Below are 12,523 nucleotides of genomic sequence, written 5' to 3' on the forward strand. Positions count from 1 at the left end.
CTATATACAAACAAAGCTCTTGATGTGGGCCCACGCACTCTGGAACATGACCACCAGGGCCAGGACGAAGAAGAACAGCGTGACAGCCTAGGGAGAGAGAGATGGGATGGAGAGATGGAATTGATGAAAGAAAAGGGTAGAAAATGATAGAAAATGGAGGAAAAGACCTGATAATGACAGAAATGCATGGGGTTGGAAGGGCCATTCACAACACCGGGCCATTCACAACACTGGGCCATTCACAACACAGGGCCATTCACAACACCGGGCCATTCACAACACCGGGCCATTCACAACACCGGGCCATTCACAACACCGGGCCATTCACAACAGAGCAGAGGCATTGACAGTGACAGCCATGATGACTGGAGGAGTGACTGGATGAGGAAGACGAGGAGGAGGAAGAAGAGGAGGAGCAGTGGATGTGGAGCTGGTGGTTGGTGATTGGTTGGTTGGTTATCATGGTTGAGACGATCTGATTGGATCAAACTGACCTCTTGAGTTGGTGTGGAGGTGGAGGTAGGGGTCATGCCCCTGAGGACCAGAGCAGACAGGTATTGGGAGGCTTCATGGAGGAGCTGCAACCAGGGACACAAACCCCTGGGCGTCCTCCTCCATGAAGCCTCCCAATACCTGTCTGCTCTGGTCCTCAGGGGGTTCTGGGGGCATGGGGACAGGGCTAGTATCCATTCACAGAGGTCTGGGTTGGGGCAGGATAGGGGGATACTGGGGTTGGGGCTGGGGTGGTCGAGCCTAGTGCTGGGGCTGAGGCCGGGGTTGGGGCTGGGGTGGTCGAGCCTGGTGCTGGGGCTGAGGCCGGGGTTGGGGCTAGGGTGGTCGAGCCTGGTGCTGGGGCTGAGGCCGGGGTTGGGGCTGGGGTGGTCGAGGCTGGTGCTGGGGCTGAGGCCGGGGTTGGGGCTAGGGTGGTCGAGCCTGGTGCTGGGGCTGAGGCCGGGGTTGGGGCTGGGGTGGTCGAGCCTGGTGCTGGGGCTGAGGCCGGGGTTGGAGCTGGGGTGGTCGAGCCTGGTGCTGGGGCTGAGGCCGGGGTTGGAGCTGGGGTGGTCGAGCCTGGTGCTGGGGTTGGGGATGGGGTGGTCGAGCCTGGTGCTGGGGCTGAGGCCGGGGTTGGGGCTGGGGTGGTCGAGCCTGGTGCTGGGGCTGAGGCCGGGGTTGGGGCTGGGGTGGTCGAGCCTGGTGCTGGGGCTGAGGCCGGGGTTGGGGCTGGGGTGGTCGAGCCTGGTGCTGGGGCTGAGGCCGGGGTTGGGGCTGGGGTGGTCGAGCCTGGTGCTGGAGCTCCCTGGCTAGTGGGAAGATGCTCCTTCTCCCAGCTCCAGGTACCCCCAGTGCCTCTCAGGACCACCCCTCTTTGGGGCTAACCACTGCCCAGCCATGGTTGTACCAGCTGGGGTAGAGTCTAGTGTCTTCACTGGCCTCAGCCTGCAGGTCCTGGAGCTCCAAATCACCTCCTGCATCATGCTCCTCCTACCACAGCTCTGGCTCTGAATCTGGCCCCGAGTGGTCCTTGTGTACAGTTTCCTATTCCCTATATAGTGCACTACAACTAAGAACCCGTCTCTGGCCAAAAGTAGTGCACTATTTAGGGAATAGGCCTGGGTGCCATTTGGGACACAGCTGGGACATTTAAAACAAGACAGCGTGTTGTCTATCAGGACACTGTGATGCTTTACTCTGTTGTCTCTCTCAAAGAGAGAAATTGTTAGGGCAACAATAAAATGAAATCCTTTGTTCTCAGTTTTTCTGTCAATTAAAAAAAATCACTAAGTATTATTCATATTCTCATAACATGTTTGAAATGAATTCATGTACGTAACATAACATGTAGCAATTACATACATTAGTCCAATAGGTGAGGAGATAAATGTAATGTATAGCGTACTATACCTGTTGTGTATTTAAGCCCTCTTGGTCACAGAACTCCTCTTTCTGCAGGTCTTCATCACACCCCTCTGCCTGACCCCTGAACTGCTCGGTCAGCTCTGCTGGGTCCTTCAGTCCCCAACTTTCTCCCACTGTCTTCAGCTCCAACACAGGCTCTGCATCCAGGACCTGACTGGATGCTGACTCTGGTTCTAGAACTTCCACCGGCTCTAGAACTGCCACGTGTTCTGGAAATGCTACTGGTTCTAGAACTGCCACATGTCCTGGAAATGCTACTGGTTCTAGAACTGCCACATGTCCTGGAAATGCTACTGGTTCTAGAACTGCCACATGTTCTGGAACTAGCTGTCGCTTTTGCACTGGCACTGGCTCCGGTTCTGTCTGTAGGTCTTCCATCAGCACTGGCACCAGCACTGGCTGTGGCACTGATTCTGGCTCTAGTTCTTGCACCAGTACTGGCAGTGCCACTGGTTCTAGAACTGTTGCTTGTTCCAGAACGGGCTCCGGTTCTAGATCCAGAACTGGTTCACATTCTGTTTCTGGCTCTGGTTCTCCCTCCTCCTCCACTACAATGAACAGAGACAATAAAACAGGTTAGCTGTGTCTCCTCTACTGCTGCAGTGGAACATTCACACAGGACATCAGTATAACACACTATCTGATGGCCAATGGTGCTCTGGCTAAAAATAGTGGTGCTCTATATAGGGAAAAGAATGCTACTTCAGACGAAGCCATGGTACCTTTGATGAAGTCCAGCTTGTACAGAGCCCTCTTCTCTGCGTTGAAGTTGACCCTGTAGTGGTCCATGTTCTCATAACCAGGCTCCAGGGTCTCCACGATGCAGGTACTGGATGCCTCATTCACCCTGGCAAGGAGAGGGGGGATATAGATGAGGTAGCAGAGAGAAGGACAGACAGAATGTGGGACAGACAAGAGTTTGAATTAGACAGAAACAAAATAGAAAGTCTGTAAAGTATCAACCAGCAGAACGGCTTAAAACTTACCAAACTTCTAACAAATCTTACTTCTTATTAGTTCCTTCTTATTAGTTCCTTCTTATTAGTTCCTTCTTATATTAGTTCCTTCTTATTAGTTCCTTCTTATTAGTTAGTTCCTTCTTATTAGTTAGTTCCTTCTTATTAGTTAGTTCCTTCTTATTAGTTAGTTCCTTCTTATTAGTTCCTTCTTATTAGTTAGTTCCTTCTTATTAGTTCCTTCTTATTAGTTAGTTCCTTCTTATTAGTTCCTTATTATTAGTTCCAGATTAACAATAAGAGGGCACTCACTTTACAATCAGGTCTTTTGCAGTCTGACAAAAAGGGGAAAAGGTAATAAGATTAAAAGCAATTCACATAAAAGACATAACAACATATTCCAGTATGAACTCCCGAGTGGTCTAAGGCACTGCATCGCAGTGCTAGCTGTGCCACTAGAGATCCTGGTTCGAGTCCAGGCTCTGTCGCAGCCGGCCGCGACCGGGAGACCCATGGGCGGCGCACAATTGGTCCAGCGTCGTCCAAGTTAGGGGAGGGTTTGGACGGCAGGGATGTGGGTTCGTTTCCCACGGGGGGGCAGTATGAAAAAAAATTAAAAAAAAAAATTAAAAAAAACATGTATGCACTCACTAACTGTAAGTCGCTCTGGATAAGAGCGTCTGCTAAATGACTAAAATGTAAATGTTTTCCTATCAAAGTGTATCAATATTGTATTGTATTGTATTGCATCCATCAACATTGAGGAATATACATCGTTAGTCACAGGCTTCATTAGGAAATGTGTTGATGACGTTGTACCCACAATAACAAACCGGACATGCCCCAACCAAAAACCCTGGATGAACGGAGATATCCGTACCATGCTGAGAGCCCGTACTGCAGCATTCAATGTCAGCAGAACGAACCCCGACGGCTCGGTGACGTACGGCGCATACAAGACAAGCAGGTACGAGGTCCGCAAATCAAGTAGGAACTCAAAAAGACAATACAGACTCAAACTTGAATTGATGTTCAACAACTCAGACTCGCGACGGATGTGGCAAAGACTACAGACCATCACAGAATACAAAGGCAACTCCAGCGGTTTGGTTTCCCACTGAAGCAAAACACATTCTACGCTCGCTTCTATCGAGCCATCCAGGAAAACTTTTGCTGCTCCGGACGACCAGGTGCTTTCGCTCTCCGGGGCTGACATGAGAAAAACTCTCAAAAGAGTGAAGACTCACAAAGCTGCCGGCACAGATGGCATCCCTGGCCGCGTCCTCAGGGTGTGTGCTGACCAACCTGTCCCTGTCCCAGGCTGTAGTCCCCACCCGCTTCAAGGAGACCACCATCGTCCCAGTGCCCAAGAAAAACAAGGTGACATGCCCAAATGACTATCGCCCCATCGCACTCACCCCGGTCATCATGAAGTGCTTCGAGAGGCTGGTCATGGCCCACATGCCAGGCACACTGGACCAACAACACCACCACTCTTGTCAAGAGGGCTCTACGTCCTATGGCAGCTGAAGAAATCCGGCATGCCACCCTACGTCCTCTCCAAATACTACCGCTGCACCATCGAGAGCATCCTGACCAGTTGCATGACGGCCTGGTACCAGTTGGCCCAGTACATCACTGGGACCGTGCTCCCACCCATCCAGGACATCTACTCGGAACGGTGCCTGAGGAAGGCCAGCAGCAGCATCATCAAGGACCCCTTACCGTCGGGCAGACGGTATCGGAGCATGAGGTCCGATACCAACAGGCTCAGAGACAGTTTCTATCTACAAGCCATCAGACTGCTGAACATTTGAACTGGACTGACCACCTGCTCTGATTCACAACACCTTAGCACACATGCATTCACGCACACACACGAACACACACACACACGAACACACACGGACACACACACACACACACACACACACGGACACACGAACACACACACACACGGACACACGAACACACACACACACACACACACGGACACACGAACACACACACACACACACGGACACACGAACACACACACACACACACACGGACACACACACACACACGGACACACGAACACACACACACACACACACGGACACACACACACACACATGGACACACGAACACACACACACACACACACACACGGACACACGGACACACGAACACACACACACACAAATGCTACCCACACATCACAACTGCTGCTACCAGGCTGTTATTTACTGTTGCTAATACTGCACAATTTAAACAGTTGCCCCCCAATCTCCCCCTTTCCTGATACAGGTGTAAATATTAGACTATAAATGGTTCCTTCCTGTATTATTCTGATGCTAACATGTTTATTCTGTTCTACTGAGACATTCACTTTATGTTCCTATTCTTATCTTTCATTATTTCTTATTGTTGTTGCATTGTCCAGAAGGAACCTGCAAGGAAGCATTTGGTTGGACGGTGTACAGTATACCATGTGTATCCTGTACATACTACTAATAAAACTTGAAACTATCGTACTGTATTGTATTTTTCTGTGTCGTATCGTACTGTACTGTATTGTATTGTATTGCATTGCATTGTATTGTATTGCATGGTATCGTACCTTCACGAAGGCAGCCATCTCCGGATCCTGCATGGTGGCCATGGCGGTCTCCACCAGTTTGGTGTTGGTCGCTACGCTCTCTCCGTAGGATCGCACCAGAGAACGGGCGTGACCTGTCCTCTCCTCCAGCTCGTCCGTGATTCGCTGGGTCATGATCCTCCGTCGCTCCTCCAGGATGGCGAGCATGCGGTCGAACCTCTCACACACTGTCTGCTTCTGGGTCTTACAGTTCTCCTGTAGAAAAGAACGGACATGCGGGTCAAACTTTTCAGACGTCCTGACGACTTTAGGGGACCATTTTAGGACGTTCCCGGAAGTCGTAAGGACAACTTTTGTTAGCGGAGTATTACTGATCAAAACGAAGCAGCACTGAACATTGTATGGTTGTGCATGACAACACACCAGACTAGAACACAAAAGGCACTAACATTCTTTATGACTGAACAACTGGAAAAGTATAACTCATAGATTGTATTATTTATTTATAGACTGAGTAGAAACAAAACTTCAGCTGTTGATTTGGATTCTTGATCTCATAACTGAACAACGCAAAGCAGCGCTCAACACTTCATGGGTGTAAAAGTCGTCCCTGACAATACACCAGAATAGATGCAACACAAACAGCGCTAACCTCAACATTCTTGCAGGTCACCTCCAACTCATTGATGAAGGCTTGGACCTGGCCGTTCGACGTCACCAAGGAGCTAACCCCCTCACTCAGCTCAGCCTGTTGAGGGAAAGGAGAGGTTTTACAGAGGAATCACCTTAGCTACTGTAAACCATGTGTAACTGGTGAGTCGGAATAATTGTATTTTCTATTCTACATATCTCATGATATCATCATACATCTAAAGTGGAAAGGTTTCACAGAAGTAGAACATGTAACTAACTGCCTGTTGAGCCAGACTACTTTCTTTCCTAGTCTCATATGATCCAGGATGAGACCCCAAATATGTTACAGCACAAGTTAACCAACGCTTCCAAAGGCCCATCTCTACACCCAGCTATCATCCCACAGAACTTGTCCAATAAGAAACACTTGGTTTCGTTTTTCCGTTGTGAGACGTTTTGCTACGGTGTGCCCTAATGAATACTACCCAGGTGAAAGTTGCCGCCTGTGATGTCATCAACGTGCGACCCCCTGCCTGGCCTCACTCACTCACCTTCTGCTGCTGGTAGACCTGTGTTAGTGGTGCCACCTGGCAGGTGTTGTGGGCACCGAACACCTTGCAGAGGGAACAGGTGGGCACCTGGCAGGTGACGCAGTAAATGTTGACCTTCTCACCGTCGTGCTCCTCACAGGTGGGCTGGCCCGCGGGCTTGGACGACGTGGATCTAGAACTAGGAGGATTGTGGGAAGGAGATGAGGAGGAATGTCAGTCAGGATTAGGAAGCTAAAGTAAAAACTAAAAACGCCCTCTAGATGTCATTTGTTGATCCTCCTTTCACATCCATATTTTGAAACCTCCAGGAGAGCTACCCTCATTCTACTCCCGCACCTGCTGGACTCATATTTGTAGACGTCACTAATATAGTCCACCAAGTGGAGGGTTGCCCTGGCCACTCGTCTAATCCCATCCCCTCCCTTACCAAAGCTCTATACATTATAGACCTCTGACCTCACCTGGTGGACTCCTGTTTGTAGACGTCAATAATATTCTCCACCAGCAGGTTGCGCTGTAGCCCGTAGACACCGTGGCGGTCCAACACAACTTCCTGGCTGCAGGACGGACAGCGGAACCTCCCTCCAGACCCCACCTGGAACAGAGAGGGCTACACACTTTACTCAGCATGCCGTCCATACACACACGTACACACACTCAGCGATGCACAAAGTAAACAGCTGTATCGGGGCCGACTTCATTCTGCTGCTCGGTAACGTCATATTGCTGAATCTCAGTTTAAATATAGAACATTATATATACACTGAATGTACAAAACATTAAGAACACCTTCCTAATACTGAGTTGCACCCCCCATCCCCTCCCCTCCCGTCAGAACTGCCTCAATTCGTCGGGGCATGGACTCTACAAGGTGACTAAAGCGTTCGTTGACATTTTAGTCATTTAGCAGACGCTCTTATCCAGAGCGACTCACAGGAGCAATTAGGGTTAAGTGCGTTGCTCAAGGGCACATTGGCAGATTTCACCTAGTCAGCTCGGGGATTCGAACCAGCAATCTTTCGGTTATTGGCCAAACCTCTTAACCGCTAGGCTACTACCCAGTGTTGCACAGGGATGCTGGCCCATGTTGACTCCAATGCTTCCCACAGTTATGTCAAGTCGTCTGGATCTCCTTTGGGTGGTGGACCATTCTTGATACACACGGGAAACTGCTGAGCATGAAAAACCCAGCAGCGTTGCAGTTCTTGACACAAACCGGGGCGCCTGGCACCTACTACCATACCCTGTTCAAAGGCACTTAAAACGTTTGTCTTGCCAATTCACCCTCTGAATGGCACACATACACAATCCATGTTGTCAATTGTCTTAAAAATCCTTCTTTAACTTGTCTCCTCCCCTTCATCTACACTCATTGAAGTGCATTTAACCATTGACATCAATAAGGGATCATAGCTTTCACCTGGATTCACCTGGTAAGTCTGTGTCATGGAAAGAGCAGGTGTTCTTAATGTTTTGTACACTCAGTGTGTGTGTATATATATATATATATATATATATATATATATATATATATACCAGCTTCATGAGGTAGTCACCTGGAATGCATTTCAATTAACAGGTGTGCCTTCTTAAAAGTTAATTTGTGGAATTTCTTTCCTTCTTAATACGTTTCAGCCAATCAGTTGTGTGTGTGTATATATATATATATATATATATATATATATATATATATATATATATATATATATATATATATATATATATATATATATATATATAAGAAGGAAAGAAATTCCACAAATTAACTTTTAAGAAGGCACACCTGTTAATTGAAATGCATTCCAGGTGACTACCTCATGAAGCTGGTTGAGAGAATGCCAAGAATGTGCAAAGCTGTCATCAAGGCAAAGGGTGGCTATTTGAAGAATCTCAAATATAAAATACATTTTGATTTGTTTAACACTTCTTTGGTTACTACATGATTCCATATGTGTTACAGTGAGGGAAAAAAGTATTTGATCCCCTGCTGATTTTGTACGTTTTCCCACTGACAAAGACGTGATCAGTCTATAATTTTAATGGTAGGTTTATTTGAACAGTGAGAGACAGAAGAAAATCCAGAAAAACGCATGTCAAAAATAAGTATTTGACCCATCTGCAAAACATGACTTAGTACTTGGTGGAAAAACCCTGGTTGGCAATCACAGAGGTCAGACGTTTCTTGTAGTTGGCCACCAGGTTTGCACACATCTCAGGAGGGATTTTGTCCCACTCCTCTTTGCAGATCTTCTCCAAGTCATTAAGGTTTCGAGCCTGACATTTGGCAACTCAAACCTTCAGCTCCCTCCACAGATTTTCTATGGGATTAAGGTCTGGAGACTGGCTAGGCCACTCCAAGACCTTAATGTGCTTCTTCTTGAGCCACTCCTTTGTTGCCTTGGCCGTGCGTTTTGGGTCATTGTCATGCTGGAATACCCATCCACGACCCATTTTCAATGCCCTGGCTGAGGAAGGAGGTTCTCACCCAAGATTTGACGGTACATGGCCCCGTCCATCGTCCCTTTGATGCGGTGAAGTTGTCCTGTCCCCTTAGCAGAAAAACACCCCCAAAGCATAATGTTTCCACCTCCATGTTTGACGGTGGGGATGGTGTTCTTGGGGTCATAGGCAGCATTTCTCCTCCTCCAAACACGGCGAGTTGAGTTGATGCCAAAGAGCTCGATTTTGGTCTCATCTGACCACAACACTTTCACCCAGTTCTCCTCTGAATCATTCAGATGTTCATTGGCAAACATCAGACGGGCCTGTATATGTGCTTTCTTGAGCAGGGGGACCTTGCGGGTGCTGCAGGATTTCAGTCCTTCACGGCGTAGTGTGTTACCAATTGTTTTCTTGGTGACTATTGTCCCTGCTGCCTTGAGATCATTGACAAGATCCTCCCGTGTAGTTCTGGGCTGATTCCTCACCGTTCTCATGATCATTGCAACTCCACGAGGTGAGATCTTGCATGGAGCCCCAGGCCGAGGGAGATTGACAGTTATTTTGTGTTTCTTCCATTTGCGAATAATCGCACCAACTGTTGTCACCTTCTCACCAAGCTGCTTGGCGATGGTCTTGTAGCCCATTCCAGCCTTGTGTAGGTCTACAATCTTGTCCCTGACATCCTTGGAGAGCTCTTTGGTCTTGGGCATGGTGGAGAGTTTGGAATCTGATTGATTGATTGCTTCTGTGGACAGGTGTCTTTTATACAGGTAACAAACTGAGAGTGTGCTCCTAATCTCAGCTCGTTACCTGTATAAAAGACACCTGGGAGCCAGAAATCTTTCTGATTGAGAAGGGGTCAAATACTTATTTCCCTCATTAAAATATGTTTTTCTGGATTTGTTTGTTGTTATTCTGTCTCTCACTGTTCAAATAAACCTACCATTAAAATTATAGACTGATGATTTCTTTGTCAGTGGGCAAACGTACAAAATCAGCAGGGGATCAAATATTTTTTCCCTCACTGTATGTCATAGTTTTGATTATTCTACAATGTAGAAAATAGTAAAAATAAAGAAATACCCTTGAATGAGTAGGTGTTCTAAAACTTTTGACCGGTAGTGTACATACATATATATATATATATATATATATACAGTGGGGAAAAAAAGTATTTAGTCAGCCACCAATTGTGCAAGTTCTCCCACTTAAAAAGATGAGAGAGGCCTGTAATTTTCATCATAGGTACACGTCAACTATGACAGACAAAAAAATCCAGAAAATCACATTGTAGGATTTTTTATGAATTTATTTGCAAATGATGGTGGAAAATAAGTATTTGGTCACCTACAAACAAGCAAGATTTCTGGCTCTCACAGACCTGTAACTTCTTCTTTAAGAGGCTCCTCTGTCCTCCACTCGTTACCTGTATTAATGGCACCTGTTTGAACTTGTTATCAGTATAAAAGACACCTGTCCACAACCTCAAACAGTCACACTCCAAACTCCACTATGGCCAAGACCAAAGAGCTGTCAAAGGACACCAGAAACAAAATTGTAGACCTGCACCAGGCTGGGAAGACTGAATCTGCAATAGGTAAGCAGCTTGGTTTGAAGAAATCAACTGTGGGAGCAATTATTAGGAAATGGAAGACATACAAGACCACAGATAATCTCCCTCGATCTGGGGCTCCACGCAAGATCTCACCCGGTGGGGTCAAAATGATCACAAGAACGGTGAGCAAAAATCCCAGAACCACACGGGGGGACCTAGTGAATATCCTGCAGAGAGCTGGGACCAAAGTAACAAAGCCTACCATCAGTAACACACTACGCCGCCAGGGACTCAAATCCTGCAGTGCCAGACGTGTCCCCCTGCTTAAGCCAGTACATGTCCAGGCCCGTCTGAAGTTTGTTTGAGTGCATTTGGATGATCCAGAAGAGGATTGGGAGAATGTCATATGGTCAGATGAAACCAAAATATAACTTTTTGGTCAAAACTCAACTCGTCGTGTTTGGAGGACAAAGAATGCTGAGTTGCATCCAAAGAACACCATACCTACTGTGAAGCATGGGGGTGGAAACATCATGCTTTGGGGCTGTTTTTCTGCAAAGGGACCAGGACGACTGATCCGTGTAAAGGAAAGAATGAATGGGGCCATGTATCGTGAGATTTTGAGTGAAAACCTCCTTCCATCAGCAAGGGCATTGAAGATGAAACGTGGCTGGGTCTTTCAGCATGACAATGATCCCAAACACACCGCCCGGGCAACGAAGGAGTGGCTTCGTAAGAAGCATTTCAAGGTCCTGGAGTGGCCTAGCCAGTCTCCAGATCTCAACCCCATAGAAAATCTTTGGAGGGAGTTGAAAGTCTGTGTTGCCCAGCGACAGCCCCAAAACATCACTGCTCTAGAGGAGATCTGCATGGAGGAATGGGCCAAAATACCAGCAACAGTGTGTGAAAACCTTGTGAAGACTTACAGAAAACGTTTGACCTGTGTCATTGCCAACAAAGGGTATATAACAAAGTATTGAGAAACTTTTGTTATTGACCAAATACTTATTTTCCACCATAATTTGCAAATAAAATCATTAAAAATCCTACAATGTGAATTTCTGGAGAAAAAAAATCTCATTTTGTCTGTCATAGTTGACGTGTACCTATGATGAAAATTACAGGCCTCTCTCATCTTTTTAAGTGGGAGAACTTGCACAATTGGTGGCTGACTAAATACTTTTTTCCCCCACTGTATATACATACATACATACATATACACTCAGCATGACGTCCATGCCGTCGGATTGCTGCACATCTCAGAACATTGCTTTATCATAGTAATGTAGTTCCAGAGACTTCTCCAGGTGTTGTGAGAGCAGCGACTGCAGTAAGGACGACCTGGAACCTGCCCACTGTGCTAGACAACATCAACTGATCTACCCTCCGAGTAATTACTAAGCATTGAGGGAATAGTCTCTCCTCTCTGTAAACAACTCTCAGCTGTTCTGAAACAGCTGTTCTGAGCTCAGTTGGTATCAAGCATTTGAAGCCACATATCATCATCCAGAATAATCTAATAACCAACCCTGATCAATTGGGAGATATACTGATTTGGGGGCAGTTGCTGAGGGCAGACTCCTTCCTCTAATAGTTTAGTAGTTTACAGAAGGAGACAGACCCAGTGCTCCCTCTTTCCTTCTTATGAAAGAGATAGAGGAGAGGTTCTAGAATATTCCTCAGCTGCTTCTGGGTCTAATGGAGGGTCACTCCTCTCAGTCCTCCTCTCTTTCATAACGGACCTTTTCCAGGGGCCCAGCTGAGTTTGAAGAGGAGCAGTAAATGCAGTACATTTATGTGGTGCCTGTAACCAGGGTCGGGGAGTAACTGTCTGTAACCAGGGCTGGGGAGTAACTGTCTGGAACCAGGGTCGGGGAGTAACTGTCTG

At 47.1% G+C, this 12,523-nt stretch overlaps 1 protein-coding gene across 1 annotated transcript in view; it reads right to left on the reverse strand.

Moving 5' to 3' along the window:
- LOC311148195 (tripartite motif-containing protein 54-like) overlaps window positions 1-12,523 on the reverse strand; it is a gene marked incomplete at both ends in the record, with an annotated part of 23,625 nt that continues 11,102 nt past the window's right edge. The window contains 8 exons of the mRNA XM_084185076.1: window positions 1-87; window positions 1,903-2,465; window positions 2,640-2,764; window positions 3,186-3,208; window positions 5,476-5,709; window positions 6,107-6,202; window positions 6,639-6,816; window positions 7,100-7,233. Of these exons, the coding sequence (XP_084041202.1) occupies window positions 1-87; window positions 1,903-2,465; window positions 2,640-2,764; window positions 3,186-3,208; window positions 5,476-5,709; window positions 6,107-6,202; window positions 6,639-6,816; window positions 7,100-7,233 (1,440 nt within the window). The remainder of the gene's footprint in view (window positions 88-1,902; window positions 2,466-2,639; window positions 2,765-3,185; window positions 3,209-5,475; window positions 5,710-6,106; window positions 6,203-6,638; window positions 6,817-7,099; window positions 7,234-12,523) is intronic.

The sequence above is a fragment of the Coregonus lavaretus genome (assembly GCF_964263955.1).
Source record: "Coregonus lavaretus genome assembly, chromosome: 20".
Taxonomy (NCBI): Eukaryota; Metazoa; Chordata; class Actinopteri; order Salmoniformes; family Salmonidae; genus Coregonus; species Coregonus lavaretus.